Below are 20,238 nucleotides of genomic sequence, written 5' to 3'. Positions count from 1 at the left end.
CTCCCCTGAGTAGGGAGCCCGACATGGGGCTCGATCCTGGGACTCTGGGATCATGACCTCAGCCGAAGGCACACACTTAACCGACTAAGCCACCCAGGCGCCCCAGTAATTACTTTGAATGTAAATGGACTAAATGCTCCAATCCAAAGACATGGGGTGACTGAAAAAAGCAAGACCCATCTATATGCTGCCTACAAGAGATTTATTTCAGACCTTTACACATACAGAATGAAAGCGGAAAGATAGAAAAACATTTACCATGCAAATGGAAGTGAAAAGAAAGCTGGTGTAGCAATATTTATATTGGAACAAATAGACTTTAAAACGAACGGCGTAACAAGAGACAAAGAACACTACATAATGATAAAGGGAACAGTCCAGTAAGAGGATATAACAACTATAGAAATTCATTCACCCAACGTGGAAGCACCGGAATATATAAAGCAATTTAACAGACATTAAAGGAGAAGTTAGCAGTAATACAATAATAGTAGGGGACTTGAACACCCTACTTACATCGATGCATAGATCACCTAGACAGAAAATCAACAAGGAAACAGTGGCTTTGAATGACACATTGGCTCAGATGGACCTAATAGATATATTCAGAACATTCCACCCAAAAACAGAATACACATTCAAGTGCACATGGAACATTTTCCAGAAGAGATCACATGTTAGGCCACAAAACAAGTCTCAATAAATTCAAAAAGGTTGAAATGATTTCAGGCATTTTTTCCAACCACAAAGGTATGAAACTAGAAATCAACCACAAGAAAAAATCTGGAAAGGGCACAAATGCATGAAAGCTAAATAACATGCTATTAAACAAAGAATGGGTCAACCAAGAAATCCAAGAGGAAATCAACAAATACATAGAGACAAATGAAAATGAAAACACAATGGTCCAAAATCTTTGGGATGCAGCAAAAGCTGTTCTAAGAGGGGAGTTTATAGCAACACAGCCCTACCTCAAGAAGCAGGAAAAATCTCTGACATCCTAACCTTACATCTAAAGAAGCTGGACAAAGAAGAGGAAAGCCCAAAGCCAGTAGAAGAAGCAAAGGTTAGAGCAGAAATGAATGAAATAGAGACTAAAAAAAAAAAATGGAACAGATGGAATAAGGAGCTGGTTCTTTGAAAAGATCAAGAAAATTGGAAATCTTTAGCCAGACTCATCAAAAAGAGAGGACTCAAATCAGAAATGAAGGAGAAAGAACTGACGCCCAGAAATACAAAGGACAAGAGAATGTTACGAAAAATTATATGCCAACAAATTGGACAACCTTAACCTTCCAAGACTGAATCAGGAAGAAACAGAAAATTTGAAGAGACCATTTACTGGCAATGAAATTGGAAGGCAGTTTTGCTCACCACTATCCCATCAACAATGCCACTAGCAATGATACTGAATCAGGAATTAAAAAAAAAAAACTCTCAACAAGGGGCGCTTTGGTGGCTCAGTCTGTTAAGCATCTGACTCTTGATTTCGGCTCAGGTCATGATCTCAGGGTTGTGAGATCCGGCCCTGTGTGGGCCTCCATGCTCAGCGTGGAACCTGCTTAAGATTCTCTCTTTCCCTCCCTCCCTGACCTGCACATGTGCAGGCGCTCTTATCTCTAAAAAAAAAAATAATAATAATTAAAAAAAAAAAAACTCTCAACCAAAAAATGTCCAGGACCAGATGGCTTTACAGGTGAATTCTACCAAACATTTAAAGAAGAGTAGAGGTAGCTGGGTGGCTCAGTTGGTTAAGCATCCAGCTCTTGATTTCAGCTCAGGGCATGATCCTCGGGGTGGTGGGACTGATCCCTGAGTCAGGTTCCATGCTCAGAGGGGAGTTGGCTTCTCTCCCTCCGCCCCTCCCTCCACTCACACTCTCTCTCCAAAATAAATAAATCTTTAAAAAATATTAAAAACATAATTACCATATGATCCAGTAATTTCACCACTGGGTATTTACCCAAAGAAAATGAAAACACTAATTTGAAAATATATATGTACTCCTATGTTTATTGCAGGATTATTTACAATAGCCAAGATATCGAAGCAACCCATGTCCATTGATAGATGGATAAAGAAGATGTGCTATATATGCACAATGCAATCTTACTGAGCCATAAAAAAAGAATAGAATCTTGCCATTTGCAGCAACATGAATGGACCTAAAGGGTATAATGCCAAGTGAGATAAATCAGAGAAAGACAAATACCATATGATTTCACTCACACGTGGAATTTAAGAAACAAAACGAACAAGAGAGAGACTGTTAAGTACAGAGAACAAAGGGGAAGTGGATGGGGGGATGGGTGGAAGAGCCAAAGGCGATAAAGAGTACACTTGAGCGCTGAGAAATGCACGGAATCGTTGAATCATTGTATTGTGCACCTGAAACTAACAGAACGCTGTGTGGGAGCTCTGCGGGAACGCTGTGCAGGAACTATGCCTGAACACTAGAAAACCCGCCACTGGAGCACTAGGGCACAGCGACCCCCGAGTTCCAGTAAACGTCTAAGTCCTCCTGTAAGTCCTGAAGGTTATTTTCTTTCCTGTTAATAACCTTTCCACATCCAAACGTTTTCAGGAATTTCATTCTCCAAACTGTTTTTGGATTGGTAAGGATTTCACAGATAACATTGACCGACTTAATGCTCAAAAGAATCCAGGTGCACCTGCTGAGGAACGATAGAAGCTGGCAAACCATACTTCACCTGCAAGGTGAACTCAGGGATCTTTCCAGTATAAGTAGAATGTGGTAGTGTAATCTATACACACAGCTTCTATTCACAGTTAAAGGGAAGGAAAGCCATATATCTAAAATTTACACTAAAATGGTTTTAAGAATTCTCTATTTTAACCAATTTTTACACTTTATGTTTAGCAGGATATGCTTTATGAAGAACTATTCCCCCTTTCCATTTTATCTGTGATAACTAATAAAATGGGACTGTAGTCAGTATACTTAGGAGTAACAACAGGCTGACATTCTCCACGTAACAATGAAATAATAACCTATAGTGCTGAGCATGTTGCTAACGCACAGGCAATGGGATCGGAGGCCTCACATTATTACACATAAGGGAGGACCGAGGCCATTTGACCATGCCTCTGCTTTGCCAAGTGCAAAATACTTAATATGTTGATTTGTGTCTGATTTAAAAGGATGGGGCCGGGGCGCCTGGGTGGCTCAGTTGTTAAAGCAGCTGCCTTCGGCTCAGGTCACGATCCCAGGGTCCTGGGATCGAGCCCCGCACCCGGGCTCCCTGCGCAGCAGGAAGCCTGCTTCCCCTCTCACCCTCCCCTTGCTTGTGTTCCCTCTCTCGCTGTCTCTCTCTCTCTGTCAAATAAATAAAATCTTAAAAAATAAAAATAAAAAGATGGGGCCACTAATAAGTCTGTTTGAGGTGGCTCCCATTCTTATCCATCTGTCTTAGTGTCTGGATTTATGCCTGACATCATACATTTAGTCTTACCAGTTTGGAAAGAGTGAGTTTGGTAGAAAACTGGAATCCTGGAAGGAATCTGGTTTTCTCTGCTGATAATGGCCAATCCAGTAGTAATGTCACGGTGCCCTGGCCTGTTCTCCTTGTTCCTTTTCCCTCAGTTGTACGGCACGCACCCAGAGGTTTTATGAGAGAATGTCTTTCATTTACCCAAAAGTACCCATATCCAGGTTCCTAGAATAGGCACCATCCCTACTCCTCCTTCCTAATCAAATCCATCCTTCACCCGATGTCTCCTTACTGCTTTTTTATTGAAAGGCTGAGATTGCTTAATGGGGAGATGTCGAAATTCTAAATTAAAATATTTCATTAGAAGTGTTTACTGAAATAATAGACCAGGAAGAAAGCCTTTAGTTACAAGACAGTGGTCTTTCAGAGATTAGAGCCTGCCATTGCTTTGTACCTTCCAAACCTGACATGGGTTTAAAATTTTTATCTTTTTCTGTCAGCCTGGAATAGTGGGATCATCTGGGGTGTTCGCAGGCATTTCAACCCATCGTCAAAACACACATCAAACATGGGATTAACCAAACTATAGCAAGGGGTTAATTATGGGATGTATGTGTGTGTGTTAAAAGTACTGATGAAAACTAAGCATTTAGCACAGGGCCTGACCACACAAAGTAAATTCTCTCTAAAGCTTATCAAGCAATACTAGCAGGTGACCTCCACTAACAACCATCAAATTAGTAGATGATGTCTGGTTAGTAAGTTCAGTTATCAGCCTGACAACTGATTTTAATCAGGGTTGTTGCTCCCCTGGAAATTAGAACCATATCAATATTTTATAGATTGTCTCAGGCAAAATACTCAGAGAAGCCTGTTTACTTACTTGTACCAAGGTTGGTTGACTTGTTTCAAGGATGCATTTACTTCACAGACACCAACAAACCAGCAAGAGGGGAGAGCTTAGCGGGAGGTGTACTTTGAGAGTTCCGTGGTCACCAGTGAACGTTAGGGGGGCACTGATAGAATTCAATCCACCGGCCCTTCGCAGCCCTGATCTCAGGAAATTGTCCTCCCTAAACAAAAATCCCGTCGTGTGGTTTCTAAACGGGGTACTCCGGACGATCAAACTCTTCTACACTGATTGCAGATAGGAGCAGACATTAGGCCTAGATTTATTTTACTGCCTGACACAGCCTATTTCTTTTCCTCATGACAATTTCAGTCTCTACGAGTCCATTAATAAATCTGAGAATTCTTTCTAAAAATAAAAATGGGGCCATAATAACCCTATCTCACCCAATGCCATAAATGGTGATTTTCCTGTCCTTAGTATAATTCAACAGTAGGACACAGGAGTTGGAGATTTCAGTTACGTTAGCACATCTTTACATATTAGTTTGATTTTTTTTTTTTTAAACGACTGTAAAATATTTCCTGTCTCACAGGCAAGAGTCGGAAGCCTGGCCTTCTCTCTGTCAAGTCGTCGGCAGAGTCCAGCTTAAAGTCTTTCAACAGGAATGAGCTGGGCAACTACCCAACCCTGCCTTTAACGAAGTCCGCCGACCCACTGAAGCAGGGGGAGGAGGCCAGGCTGGGCAGTGGCCGTACCCCGCACGCTTCCAAGTGCTGTGAGCAGCCATGGGGGACTGGTTTGAACCAGAATCGAAGAAGCCTCCCTGTTTCCATCTGTCGGAGCTGTGAGACCCTGGAGGGCCCCCAGACTGTGGAAACTTGGCCCCGATCCCATTCCCTGGATAACCTTCAAGGAGAGCCTGCTGCTGAGAAGGATGTGCCTGGCAAGGTGACGGACCCCTCCCCTCAGACTGTACCACAAGTGCCACAAAAGACAACGCCCTCCATCGCAAAGGTTCAAAGCCCCAAACGAGATCCTGCTGTTGACAATGCACTGCTACTGACCCAAAGCAAGAGATGTTCTGAACCTCAGAAGACCGCTACTAAGAAACCGGATGGCTCAATAGCAGCCTCTTTGCGTGGCACATCACCTCCTCCGTGTTTGTCCCAAAACTACGATGCTCAGCCTCCTGGAGTTAAACACACTTTAACAAGGACGCCTCTGGAAGGTCACAGGAAAGGACTCGATTTTGAGGGCACATATTCCCCTCCGGGCACCAAAGAAGGCCTAGATGCCGAGCAGAGGGGCCCCGAGGCAAGAGCAGAGGCAAAGCATCCTGCCCAGCCACCGCCTGTTCCCGCCAAGAAGAGCCGAGAGCGCCTGGCCAACGGACTCCACCCTAGCCCTCCTGGCCCTGACGTGCCAAGCCTGCCCATGAAGAGGGGCAGCCCCGGTGACTGTCACTCGCCTCCGGCTTCCAGGCCTCCCTCAGGACAGGAGCCTGGCAGCCCCCTGAGTGCAAGACCACCGCCCTGGCTCTCTGAGCTCCCGGGGAGCACAAGCCTCCAGGAGCACGGCGTGAAGCTGGGCCCGGCTCTGACCAGGAAGATCTCCTGCGCTCGGGGAGTGGATCTAGAGATGCTCACGGAAAACAAGTTACGAGCTGAAGGCATCGATCTCACTGAGGAGCCATATTCAGATAAGGTACCAAAGGCCTTACGGGCCTCTGCTTCTTTAAGTCAGGCAGCCAGGTGAGAAGAGCCGCCCAGGGGCCCCACGGAGCCCACCTGGCTGCAGGGGCCCCGCTGACATTGGGGGAGGGGTGCGGGGGGGGGGGGGCAAGCCGGGCCCTCTGCTGCCAGGTGCCAGGCGCTGGGATGAACGGGAGCCACGTCCAGATGAAACACAAATACAGCCTTGGACTTTTCCTTTCTCCTTTTTTCCCCCCCTCTTCTTTTGTTTATTTTTAATTTTTGGCAGCCGTACTTTGCAGGGAGAGTTATCAAGCAGGACTACAACTGGTTCCAGAAAGGGCCGGCTTAGTGGACAGTCCTAAATTGCAGTTTCAATGTTTTATTGAACCTGTATGTTTGTAGATGTTAACAAATCCCCATTTCATTTCCTGTTTGTAAAATGGGATTAATAATCTGCATAACTACCTTCTGCAGGTATTATTAGGAACAAATAAATGTGAACACACTTTGGAAATTACAGAACCCCTTTCAGACATAATTATATGATATGGTTATCTGTATGAGTAACGGAATGATTATGAGATCTCCCACTGTACCAAAAACACTGCAAAAACTCATTTAAACTCATATAATGAAAACTCATTGCTTATTTGAAAAAAAAAAAAAGAGTAGATCTACCAATACCAAAATGATTTTGAAGACAAATGATAATAAATGTAGCTGTACATTATTCCTAGAAATGCGTATTCTGTGATAATGCATTCCTGGGAGTCCTGGTTTTAAAAATCTTTGGACCACAAATGCCTTACAGTACGATCCTCCACCCCTTGCTCCTCCTCCTTGATATTCAGTGAACAAACCCCTCAGAATGGAAAGTAGTGAGAACTGTTCTCTACATAAGTGCTGGCCTCGGGCCCGGCGGTGTAAAAGAGATTCAGCGCAAACAGTAGGCTCCCTGTAGGGCGCCAAGTGTGCCCTGCTCCCCTGCAGCTTAGGAGACCGCAAGATGATCCGCTGGAGTGAGGTGAGGTCCTTGGCTCAGATAATACAAGACGATTATGTTCTGCTTTACTTGACGTTTCAAAACATTTTCCTAGAGCTCATCAGTACCAGAAAGATCAAAGTGTAAACATTCTCTCTAAAACATCCATCCTGACTACAGATATATTCACTTCAAATGAAATGATACTTTCCAGTAGCTACCGGTGCCTTATCCTACCTTGTGTTTGCTGTTGTTGAAGAAAAAATTCCCTGCATTCCTTGATGTCACGTTTTTGTTCTCCCCTGCAGCACGGCCGCTGTGGGATCCCTGAAGCCCTGGTGCAGAGATACGCCGAGGACTTAGATCAGCCCGAGAGGGACGTCGCCACCAACATGGACCAGATCCGTGTGAAGCTACTGCGGAAGCAGCACCGCATGGCGGTGAGCGACGGGTGCTTGGGGTCCCCCCCACCCCCAGCTCAGCTTTTGAGTCCATTCAGTTAGAGCACCGAATGATGCGCGTGCTGGCAACCACTAAGTAGGCCTGGGCTCACGGCTGCTATCAAAAGGAGACACCTGGAGGGAAAGGAATATATAGCCTACAAAGTTTTAAAAATACAGTTTTGGAAAGAAGGAAAAATGAAAACGATCCATAATCCTAGCACTATGAAAAAGTTTTTTAAAAATCTTGTCATTTATCTGCACATACAATAAATGTAGTTTTGAAACCCGTTTTCAGTGATCAGATCATGAATCTGTTACTAAACATTCATTTGTCTTATCAATATGTCAGAATGCTCTAGTAAATGTACCCTCATTTAGCCAATCCTATATTGTTGAAACATTTAAATTTTTACCCAACTTATTATTTCAAAAAATGTAGTAAAGGATATAATAAATCTTTGTATAGACTCCCAAGGTTAATTTCTGAGTATATATTGCTTTAAGGGGGTTTGCTTACACAAGCCTGCACAAGATCTCAAGGGATTTGCACACTTGTTAGTAGACTATCTTCCTGAAAGAGAAGTACTTGGTCTTTTCAGAAGTTGAGTGTAAATGTCCATTTCCCTACCCTAGCCAACACTTGGTATTTACTGTATTTTAATTTCTTTATAACTACATTGATGAAATATTTAATTTTCTGGTTAATGTAGATTCAAAGTACAGTGGAAAATCTGTTTTATAAAAACTCTGACCACGGAGTATCTTGCCTGGCACACTACCACACAGGCCTGCCTCTTGAAGCACCTAGGGATTTCCCTGACAAGCAGGTCACCAGCAGACAAAATAGCAGGGTCTAGAAATGCTTACAGTTTGGAGACTTGGGGACATTTTTAGGGTTAGATCTAATTCCAAGTACTTTCTAGAACCTGAAAAACTTCCTTGAAGATATGTCTCACCTTTGAGAAGCTGAGAAAGAATTCTTGGTCTTTTGACATCTCATGGCCCGAGTACTTTCTAATAGTCTGGCAGGGTCGGATTAGAGTCATGTTCCTTTTAGGTATAGGAGGAGCCCTCCGGCAGCCTGTGTCAGGTCTTTATAAAATTGCTTTCTTTATTTGTCCAGATCCCAAGTGGTGGACTCACAGAAATCTGTAGAAAGCCCCTCTCTCCCGGATGCGTTTCTTCTGTGTCAGACTGGCTGGTCTCCATCGGTCTGCCCATGTACACCAGCACCCTCACTGAAGCCGGGTTCAGCACACTGGGCCAAGTGCCTTCTCTGTCCCACACTTGCCTTCAGGAGGCCGGCATCACGGAGGAGAGACACATAAGCAAGCTCGTGTCTGCAGCCAGACTCTTCAAACTGCCACCAGGCCCCGAGGCCATGTAGCCAGGCCCATAATGGAGCTCCCTGGACCAGAGCCACCCTTTCACTGTGCTTATGCTAATGCAATTCCTCCTCGGGACATGCAGACCAGATCCAGAAGAAAGGCCTAGTGTATGGCCACACAGAGCACGAAACCTTGGCACAGGACTGATGACCCTCGCTTCTCCAGAAAAGCCCCCTCGAGGAAATTGGTGTGGTTCTCTTCGACCCCCAAAGAAAAGACAAGCACTTATTTTTATTTTCAGAACACAGAAGAACCAGGATGCCAACTTGCCACACATGCTGCGCCTCCAGTCTGTCTTGGCGCGCTGGGGGAGGGCTGGGAGCAGAGGGAGGGCAGCCGGTTTCATGTCTGAGAACGCCCTTGCCCTTCCGTGTGTCACCCTGCAGGATACCTGAGGGCCAGACGGGCTTTAGCTAGGCCAAAGTGACAGACTCGGGAGTTCATTGTACACTATTGACCATGCCTGTTTGTTCAAAAGTAAGAAAATCTGGCTGCACTAGGGAAAAAAAAAAAATCCTATTCTCCTTTAAGTAAACAAGAGACATTTTAATAATTGCTTTCTAGCAATCAGCTTTTATTTGCCTTAATATAAGCTTTGAAGCAGTTATCCTAGTGTTCACTACCCTGTAACCATAGTTTCCAGTCTTCAGCTTAGACTGCCATCTAACATGTGAGATGTTTTCAGCAAAAACAAAACGAAACAAAAATGGGCTTTTCTAATTGCCTCACTTTAACATGGCTCATTTTGTAGCGGTGTTTATCAGGCACAAAGTTCATGTTGGCTTTCAGTTTTTACACTAACTACAAATCCAGTAAAAAGCTATCTGAAATTCTGAGATCAGGTGTGTGTGAGTGCATGCATGTGCGTGGGTGAGTACGCGCGCGCGCGCGTGTCCGTATAGTAACTACCTTCACTTTAATCAGTTCAGTTTTGTTTACCACGTTGGTCATCATGCTGCAGTATTGACTTGGACTCCTGACCACGTCCATCCCAAAATTCAGTCGTCAGCTGACAGATTAGCTTTGCAAAGTCATTGTAAGGTTGAATATTTCAGAAAGATGTTTTTAAAAGGGAAGCGGTTTATAAGATATTTTAAAAGGTTTTTTTTCCACTTTTAATATTCAGATATCGTTCTCCTTCCTTATTGAGGTAATTCTTTTAATTCGGATAAAAGTTCATTTTGGAGCCAGACAAACCACGTTAGCCATGTATTAAGTTAACATTTGCATCTTTTCAATTGTTTTCCAACTGATTGTAGTGTTTTCCATCCTCTTTTAGTCTGGCGTCTGATTTTTCTAGCACATAGAAATTTAGGCAACTAAAAAAGGTTTCTGTTGCTTACTAAATGAGTTTCCTTTACATTCTTAATCATGAGAACTATTTTAAGCACTGAATGTGATCATTTACAATAGAAACACTTTGAACACAAAGCCTTGATCAAAAGCTCTTAAACATTTCATCTACTCATTAAAACGATTTCCCTCGGGGGGTGGGGGGGCAGTGATTTCATTTACAAAGCCATCTTCAGCATTTGCTCTCTGTACTTGGATCCAAGTTTCTGAGGTAAAGGATGTTCTCAGGTGATATATTTTTTTCATGCTTTGGTACACATTTAAAAAATATATGTCTCTTCAACAATAATATTCACCTTCTATAAGATGCCATGTGAAGAAGTTGTGGAAATGCAGAATAAAAAGCTCAAGCTGCCAATTTTCTACTGAAATCTTAAGAACAGCCCATTTTTGCCACCTTGGGTTGTGCACACAGCCCCCGCAGAATGTAACTTGGCCGCAGGGCTACCTGTGACCACGCCGCTGAGGTGTGTGTCTCACGCTGTGGCGGACATGGGTGCGGGAACACGCGCTCCTCATCCAGCTGCCCAGTGCCTTGGCCTGACCTTCCGTGATCCTGCTCATCGTTTAAGCTGACCATACCCAAGTCACGAAATCTCAGTAACAGAGGAAGAAGAGAAATCTTGCGTGATATTTCCCAGTGTTAGTTCATTTTCAGTGTAAGATTTCCATTTCAGTAAAAGTGGCACCAGAAAAGGTGAACGTTCTGGAGTTGAGTTTTTTGAGAATGCCAAACCATATTTTTGTCACTCTTCTTTGGAAGTCATCACCTTTGCATAGAAAAATCAAATTCAGGGACCATGAATGATTTTCAGCGGGAAGATCTTCCTAATAGGAGGGGGTCTGATGAGGTTTTTACTTTATTGTGCTTTAAAAACAAAAACAAAAACAAAAAACAAAAAAAAACTTTTTTAAATTGTTAGTATTTGTTTGGTGTTCTTTTGCTTTAAACTTTTAATTTGATCCTAGAAAAGTCTGAATGTTTGTGTGTGTGACATTTGACTAAGGTGGTTTAGGGGCTGCCTGTCAGAAGACAGGTGTTAGGCATCAGCAATATCCGGTTTTAATCAGTTGCACTTGGTACAGAATGTTGAGAAAGGATGAAAAGTGTAGTCTTTGGAAAGCACAAAAGAAACCTAGAAAGGCAGTTTGGCTCAGGTAGCTACACATCCGTTGTGTGTAATTTTTACTTTAAAGCTGTCTAGAAGAAATGCAGCCAGCCCCAACTACTATTTACATTCCCAGATAACCAAGAAGCAGATGGATTTTCATGGCCTTCCCTTAGCAGCCCTTTTCTCTGTCCTGATCCCTGGTTGTGGGTGAAATTGGAAATTACTAGTCTATTGCAAACCAGTTCCTGACATAGCAAAATTTGCTTTCATGACTGCAGCAAGAGAAATCCGTTCACCAAGTCAGTGCTGCATGTGTGTACTGTATTATTTCCAGAAAATATAGTAGTCGGAGTTCGAGTTATCTTGATTTTAAATCGATAGAGAAAACAAACTGTCAAGTTATATAACAACTAACAACATTGCACTTTCTGTATATGAAATCAATATTTAAATAACTTATTTTTCTCCATTGCTGTTCTTAAACATTGTAAGTAGCTGTAATATACCAGTCCCAATATGTCCTTGCGATTGCTTCAGCCCAGGAAAGCTGTGTATTGTTTTAAAAATTGTAAAAATTATTGTGATGATTCACTTAGCAAAGAGAAAGGTGGACAGAAGGGTTTTCCTATGTATCAAAACTTGTCTATAATTATGTCATCTATGTACCTAGAAAAAAATAAATTTCTTCAGTTGACTATGCCTCTTTTGTTGTTCCTTGCTATTTCAAAGATGAACGGAGTAGAAATGAAAGGTAATTTACAAAGTTTATACAAACATTTGAAGACAGTTACTTCTGCTGCATCACCGTTTAAAACTCGCTAACACACACTCATTCTCTTTGCCAATTTATTGTTTTTTCCCCAAATACTGCATAATCAAATCCTATAACCACAGCATCTTAGACCAGAAGGAATTTTGGAAGTCATCTGTAGTCTAAGGCCATCAATTTTCAAATGAAGACCCTGAGTCCATGTAGGTGGTCGACTCGCCCAGTATCATACAGTGAAATGGTAACAAAACCCAAAATTTTAATTGCGAGAAAAAAAATCTAGGTTGGGATATTCTAGAAATTGATTGACTTGACAAAAATCATTTTTCAATATTGGTGTATCACAATTGATACAAAAGCATTTTTAATTAGGAGGGGCTGTGTAATAAAATTTGAGTGGGTAATACCCACACTTGAGATTTAAAAAAAATAAAAGTCAACCATCTTCCTTCCTCCCAGCCACCTATTTGTCATTGCAGGTGAACAGTAGGACCTGTTGGCATATCTTTTCGAACTGCTCCGTGTATTTACAAATATAACTGCTTATGTAGTTTTCCACACAGGAATGATGGCATATTCTTCACACTTCTTCACCTTGATTTTACATTCACTGCATCTTGGGGATCTTTCCATGTCACAACTCCTCCATTCTCTTAAAGACTGCATAACATTCTGTTATGCCAATAATTTAATCACTACTCAGTTGGAAGGACAGTATCTCGCAGTTACAAAAAAGCTGTTAGGAATACCCTTGTACCTACGTCACCTAGCATGTGGAATTGTGTTAAAATTATGTGTATTTTAGATTTTGATAGAATATTTTAAATCCACTGGTGGATTTCATTAAAGGAAGTTTTGCCACGATAGGTTTTATTTATCTTACTCTCTACCCCCTAGTCCATTTTGTAAATGGGGATATTTCACATATTGTTAGTGTGGGGGTTCATCTGAAGTGCACTGTTTTAAAGAACTAACCGTAAGTCTCCAAGGTTACTTATCTCACACTGACTCCTAAAATTCAACAGTTCCGTTCAAAGAAGATACTTTTTTCTTGTGATCCCTAAGAAACCTTTGACCCAACCTTGGTGGTAGGTGTTTGTTCTAGTGGCAATGCATATATGGACACTTACGTTGCATTCACTTAGAAGTTACAAGACACATACATTTGATTAGGGCATGGAGAAAACAGAAGGGTGGCTGTTGTTTTCCACCCACAGGAACCATTCTGGAGACCTCAGAGTGAAGGCTCTTATTCTGAGCTAGGAGGACCCACTCAGAGCACACTGTACGCAGTCCTTCCTTGGAGGGTGTGTGAGCCTGAGAGGCACGATGCACACTTGCTCAGGAGTAGGTCAGGACCACGGGCAGCTTTATTTGCAAGCATCCCCCTCACACACGCCCCGCCCAACACTACACCAGAGAAAAGGGGATTTAGCTCTCTGCTCGCGTGCCATTTAACAAGCACCTGAAGGTCCTAATCAAACCATGTTTGAGTCCAATGTGGAAAGACCCCGGGATGTGTGTGGGAGCCTCAGCAGTTAAGACCAAGCTGATTGGACTTCACCACCTTCCTGTTCATTCTCAACACCTGGGTAATGAATACGGTCACAGCCATGAGAGAAACGTCTGCAAAGAGCTGTGGGAACCAGAGGAAAAACTGACTCAGTCAAGGAGAGAAAAAGGTCAGAGGTAGCTAATGTGAGTTTTAACTGTGTGCCCGTGTGCTAAGAGCATTAGACTCAGAAACACAAAGTCTTGAAAAGCACGAGAAAATAACTGAGAAATTATCTCCTGCATCTCCGGACTCCTGATCCACTTGCCTCTCATCCTGACTGGATCTCTTTTCCCCCATTCAATAGATCACTTGGAAAACCATCCATTGGGCCTCCTCTCTGGACCTTTTTTGAGCACAGTTGCAAACTCCCCCACGTTCTCACCTCATTTTTCCTCCTCACTCCAGCCATGACTATAGAGAGGTGTCCCTCCATCTGTCTAATCCTTCTGCTCTTGCTCAGGATCCTGTCTGGGGACCCCCTCAGCCATCACACATTCCCTCACTTCTCTGTAGCTTCCCTGAACATGTTTGCCAGCCTGGGGCTTTGCTTTCCAGGCCTATCCAAACTCCCCTTTTTTGGATAATCACACTGCATTTCTGTTGGGAGAACTGCAGTCCTCACATTTCAGGGGTTCCTGGTACAACCTTTAGTCATGGTGTCCCCCAGGCGGACAGCTCTTGCCAGGCCATTCAGCCTCCATTACCACAGAACTGGGCTCTGGAGTTCAATGTCAGGCACAGAGGAGCATTGGAACTGAATTGTCTAAACGTGGTGCCCAGGAAGCTCAGCAATGGAGGTCTTCCTGTCCTTTCCAAAGCTTGTTCAGCCTTTCTTTTGTTTGATTCCTTATGCCATTGGCAATCAAACATCTCTTCTCAGGCACCCCTAACATTTGAAAACTAAAGAGTCCCATTTTGAACTTCCCAATGAAGCGATATTAATGGAGGTGTAGGGACAAGGCTAAAGCTACAACTTGGCCCCAGGTCCTCCACTGACGGAGCCCATCCATCTGCAGCCACTCACAGCCCCTCTTCTGAATTAGGCTGATGTTGAAAGGGGCAGACGCCTCCTGTTCATCCCCAACTGATGGTGAGCATAGAGTCGTTAATATCATTTTGGGCTGGAAGGAAAACATCAAACTTAAGATAAACTGGCTAAGGAGAATCCACACGTGGGTTCTGAAGAGCTGACTGTGGTCCCTGGGGTACCCTACGGCTCATCAGCAATTTGAAAATATGTGCTGTAAGCCTGTCTTTAAGGTGCAATGGGAGATGCAAGGTAGTGGTGTGTAAAACACCTAAGCACAGAGAGATTTTAATCTCATCAGGGAAACAGGTCATGTGAAATATGGAGAGGACTGAAAATAAGGAGACAGTGTGGCTCTTCCATGAGAACAAAAAAAAAAAAAACACAACTGGACCAGCAGAGAGAAGAGTGGTTTCTCTCCTGTCCTGCAAGTAGGCATTTCGAGCATCTGCTCCCCGTTATTTGGGAGGATTCCTCCTGGGGTGTGAGGTGCACAGGCTGGAGTGCCCCTCGGCCCCCTGCCCACAGTGTGCGACACAACTCGGGCTGCACAAGCCGGCCTGATGCTCCACCTGGGTCGGGATCTAGACCTACCAATGCAAAGACCTGCGCATAAATCGGGCTCACGGCGTCGACAGTGGGGCGCTACCCCGCCGGGATGTCCTGGCCTTGCTGCCTTTGCCCAAGACCCACCGTGGCTTCCTGCTTTCCAGCCGTGGCACCTACCTGGGTTCCGGTCTGTTGGCTGGTCGCCCGGTCTCCTGCTGACCCTCCGGCGCCCGTGACCCTGTCTCCTAAAGCTGTTTTCTGTTGCTTTTACCAAAAATACTGACTTCTGTTAACCTTAAAAATAAAACTGCCAGGTATTTTACCGGCAAAAGCTGGGTTTACCTGGGAATAGCAGAGAACTGCAATCCAGGACAAACACACTGGGGCAAAACCATGGGCAAGTCCTTAGCACAAAGGAGATGGATGCTCTTCTACAGAGAAAGCGGAGAGTCGGCGGAGGTGTTGCGAACAGAGTCCATTGGCGAAAACTGGGAGTTGGAAGCATAGCGGCTTCTCATTGGCTGGGTTGTGACCGTCTCTCATTGGCTGGGCTGTTGCCAGGGGACGAGCAAAGCCTTTCTTCCTCCCGCTGGGTAGTAAAGGAGTTTGCACCTGCAAGGTGCATCCCTTCCCGTTGAATTTGCAATTAGCCGCGAGTGGCAGGGCCTGGGAGCTCTCGTTTGCCAAACCTCCCGGCCCCATTCTCGTGAGGTTTCCTTTAATTAATTTTCACACTTCCAAGGCCATCCTATTTGTAGGACATTTCCTCATTTCTACTGTATTACTAGCTTTCTGAAAATAAGTGTACTTATTTATCTTTCCTGGCCTCAAGAGTTCTTGACACTGACAGCTCTTCAGGAACGGTGTAGCTAACCGGAAAAAAAAAAAAAGTAAAGGCATCAAATGAAGACTCTTTTGTGTCTGTGTGTTTTACTCCTGGCATTGTAGTAGACGTCCGATTCAGTACTGTTGAAAGAATCTTGCCTTTGGAGTCACATTAAATTCCACTTCTTACGTGGAATTCCTCGGGGCTTCGGGCAAGTCACTTAATCTCCCCGGGCCTTAGTTTCCTAGCTTGCAAGCCGGGACAATAATTCCTACCTCGTTGGACTACTGTAAAAACTAAATGAGACACTGAAGTGGGAGATAAGTCTTTTCAACAAATGGTACTAAAACAATTGGATATCCACTTGTGAAAAACTGAAGTCAGCCCCTACCTACTGCACATCATATACAAAGACGACCTCAAAGTGAACCATAGACCCAAATGTAGGAGCTAAAACTAGAAAACTCTTAACAAGAAATAGGGAAGTAAATCTTCATGACCTTGGATTAAGCAAAGGATTTTTGGAGATGATAAAGAAAAGCACAAGCAACAAAAGAAAAAATAGATAAATTGGACTTCATCAAAATTAAAAACTCTTCTGGGTCAAAGGACACCATCAAAGAAAGAAAGAAAGAAAGAAAGAAAGAAAAAGTAAGCCGTAGAATGGGAGAATATATTTGTAAATATAAGAAATGTAGTGCTTTTAACTAAGAGGATGCTGATTGCAACAAAAACAAACTACCGTCCCAGCTATTTGCTATTAGCTTGTTAGACTAACCATGCCTCGTCCAGCACCATCTCATTTGTAACATTATGCTGGTTTCAGGTGGGCTCCAGAATAAAACCAAACAATAAAAATCAGAGACTATATTCTGCTGTGGAGGTAACATATCATGCTATAATTTCTGTAAGAATATTACACATTTTAGTCTTAGGAAGTCAGTTCTACGGTTTCTGGAGAACTGGAAGGCTGCCCCTCGAAATGTCCTCTGGCCCCTCCCCACCCCTCACCTCAAGCATGTAACACTATTTGTCCTCTGATGGGTAGGAAGCAAGAATAGGGGGGTAGAATCAGTTGTTTATTAGACAAAGCACCATATCCAGTGCTTGAGGCAATTTATGTACTTTATCATTCAGTCAACTCCAAGTGGTCATTTATTATTATCTTTATCTCACCAAAGGTAAGCCCCATGACAACTGGGACTTTGTTTTATTCCTGTATTCCCACATCCAGCACAGTACCTGATACATGGGGGTGATGAACAAATATGTCCTGAATAACAAGGCTCAGAGAAGTTGAGACACTTTCAAAGACTGTCGCAGCCAGTCAGTAACAGGACTGAGATTTGAACACAAATCTCAGAGTATGGTCATTATCTCCAGCGACAACTCCCCCACGAAGTCCCTGAACTCTGCACATTCAACTCCCTTCACAAATAGACATCTTAACCTTAATACACCCCAAACTTTCAGGTGCCCAGTTCAAAACCCTTGGCTATCCTTGACCTCTCGGTCTCTCAGCCTCCACCTGCAGCCTGTCAGGAAATCCCACTGCTTCTGCACTTGTCACCTCTCCAGAAGCTGGCCATGTCTCACCACCTCCCCTTGCTACCTCACTATCCAAGACACAGCCACGGCCGCCTCTGGCCGGGTTGTTCCCCAGCCGCCTGCTCTCCCCGCCCCTGTCGCCAGTCACCCTCCCCACACCATCTAGCTCACAGCGCTGCCTGAGGGACCGCAGGACTGAACGTGCCCCTCAACATTCCCATTTCGAAGCCCTAACCCCCACTGTCATGGCCTTAGGAGCTGGGACTTTGGGAGGTGATTAGGTTTAGATGAGAGCGTGAAGGGAAGCCCTGGGGTGGGATTAGTGCCCCTACAAGAAGAGGGAAACACTGCAGGGCTTCATATTTCCACCATGCGAGGACACAGTAAGAAGGCTAGCCTCTGCATGCCCTGGAGAGGGTGGATCCTAGACTTTCCAGCCTCAGAACTGTGAGAAAACAAATTAATGTTGTCCAAACCACTCAGTCCATGGTGGTTTTTTTTCTTAAGATTTTATTTGAGAGAGAGCTCATGCACAAGCAGACCCCACGCTGAGCACAGAGCCCGATGAGGGGCTTGATCTCACAACCCTGAGCTCATGACCTGAGCTGAAATCAAGAGTCGGTCGCTTAAGCCACTGAGCCACCCAGGTGCCCAATGGTGTTTTATTTTTTTGGCAGCCTGAGCAGACTAAGACCCTGTTAAAACATAAGGCCGATCATGCCACTCCTCTGCTCAAAACCCTCTAGTGGCCTCTTTCTTTAAGAATCAAGGATAAATTCTTCACAGTGGCCGACAGGGTTCTATGTACTCGTCCCCTTTTCCTATCTGGTCCCCCCAAACCCCACTATTATATCCTTCCAGTTGGCTAAGTTACCCATACCGGCCTTCCTTTCGGTCCTCAAATCTGTCAGCCTTGTGCTTTGGGCCTTCCTAGGGTGTTTTCCTCGATCTGGAATGACTGGTAGAGTCATCCCAGACTGGGAGCATGACTGACTCCCCCCCCCACCTCCCTCCTACAGGTCTCTGCTCAAAGCTGACCTGGCAGAGCCCTATCCTGACTCCATCATCTTAGCCTCACCTTTGCTACCACTCCTGATTCCCTTATCTGCTCTATTTTTAGCGGTAGCACTGATCACTTTCTGACATACTACTTTCTTTCTTTTTCATGGCTTATTATCCATCCCCTCCCGCTACAATGTAAGACCCCGGACTGCACAGGCTTGCTCTTGGATGAACCCCGGAGCCTCTGCACTTGACCCACTGTATTTGTTGAATGAGTGACTGCCCCCGAATCACGAGTTCTTGAATCCTGAATGTTAAAACTGTAGAGGATCTACTTTAATCCTCTGTTTATAGGTGAGGAGACAGGACTCCGAGAGGTGACAGGAGTGGTTGAGGTCATACACGGACGGCTGGCGACAGAGTAAATCGATAAAGAGGCAGATCTTCTCCACCTATCAAAGGCTCTACTGGGGCATGTGACATCTGTGGCTTAAAAAAAGGTTATCAGAGCAAACGCAAAGATGCCCGACCGGCAGCCCCTACCCTTGCGGAGGGAACAGTCGCTGCGGCGTGCGGCCACCAGAGGGCATGAGTGTGCCAGATTGAACGCCCAACCTGCCAATTTCCCAGGGAGGAAAGTGCCCACCGAGCACCGCTAGAGGGAGCAGTGGTGCCGCCAGCCCCCAAAAGGAAATGCTGCGGCGGGAGGGAAAGCAGGATTTCCATGACTGAGCTACTTACCAGAGATCTCCAGCCTTGTAACCAAACTACTTATTAAAATGCCATTGGAGAACGCTGCTGGTAAACTGGTAAAATTTAGTCTCTTTAGGAAACACTGTGGAGCTCTCGGCTTCTTCTTTTATTCCTTTACTTCCCGGAGCCCTCCCTTTGCCGCATCTGGTGGGGCCGGGTGTTGGCGGGTGCACAGGTGCAGTCCTGCCTGCCATAGCACGTGTTAGGTGACCCCAAAACAAAGTCCTAAACTTTAGATGTCGAACAATGAGATGGGAAGCCAGACTGGTTTTTGTTTGAATGGCATTTCATTCCCGGGAATGAATAGCCCAGAATAGAGCCACAGTGTAAGAAGAGCAGTGGTTACCCTTCCCTCCGGATGCTCACTGATCTTCTATGCACAGGAGAGGATTTGACCTTCATACTGTGTGGATGCAGTAGACACTATGATCCCCATTTTGCAGCTGAGGGACCCGCCCTCACACAGATGTAGGCAGAAGAGGTGAGTTTTATAGCCCTTGAGCTATTTTATTCCAATGCCCTTTGGCTTAACCACTCCTGAATAAGTCCCTTGTCATAATGAAATCACCTGGTGTATCAGCCTGGTTCACCCAGAGCAGCAGAACCTGCAGGAGATACATATTGAAAGAGCTACTGCACAGCTGAGCTTTTGTGATGGTGGGGGCTGGCTAGGCAAGTCTGAAATCCATAGGACATGATGTCAGGAAGGACAAGCGGAAGCTGCAGTCCGCAGGCTTCACCAGGGAACCCTCAGCTCTGCTCTTGAGGCCTCTCACCAGATTGAATCAGGTCCACCCATATTAGTCTCCCTTACTTAAAGTCCACTGATGATGGACTATAATCACAGTCACAAATACCTTCACAGCAACACCTGAGTTAGTGTTTAATTGAATAACAGGGGACCATAGCTGTCTTAATGAGTTCGGGCTATT

The 20,238-nt window shown here is 44.6% G+C and overlaps 1 protein-coding gene and 1 long non-coding RNA gene across 9 annotated transcripts in view; one reads left to right on the top strand and one right to left on the bottom strand.

The window, feature by feature from the left end:
• The window catches only part of SASH1 (SAM and SH3 domain containing 1), a 188,348-nt gene extending 176,372 nt beyond the window's left edge, over positions 1 to 11,976 (top strand). For 7 of the 8 annotated variants that reach the window (XM_027602080.1, XM_027602079.1, XM_027602082.1 and 4 more), the window contains 3 exons: positions 4,898 to 6,009; positions 7,290 to 7,421; positions 8,548 to 8,811. In XM_027602080.1, the coding sequence (XP_027457881.1) occupies positions 4,898 to 6,009; positions 7,290 to 7,421; positions 8,548 to 8,811 (1,508 nt within the window). Of the gene's footprint in view, positions 1 to 4,897; positions 6,010 to 7,289; positions 7,422 to 8,547 lie in introns of all 8 variants that reach the window. The other variant, XM_027602078.2, reaches the window with a different exon arrangement.
• The window catches only part of LOC113926749, a 32,424-nt gene extending 16,777 nt beyond the window's left edge, over positions 1 to 15,647 (bottom strand). The window contains exon 1 of the long non-coding RNA XR_003521415.1: positions 15,520 to 15,647. This is a non-coding gene — a long non-coding RNA (uncharacterized LOC113926749). The remainder of the gene's footprint in view (positions 1 to 15,519) is intronic.
• Between the last annotated feature and the right edge of the window lie 4,591 nt (positions 15,648 to 20,238).

Source organism: Zalophus californianus, chromosome 7, assembly GCF_009762305.2.
Source record: "Zalophus californianus isolate mZalCal1 chromosome 7, mZalCal1.pri.v2, whole genome shotgun sequence".
Classification (NCBI taxonomy): Eukaryota; Metazoa; Chordata; class Mammalia; order Carnivora; family Otariidae; genus Zalophus; species Zalophus californianus.
The sequence above is the reverse complement of the archived record's forward strand: the minus strand, read 5'-3'. Positions and strand labels throughout refer to the sequence as shown.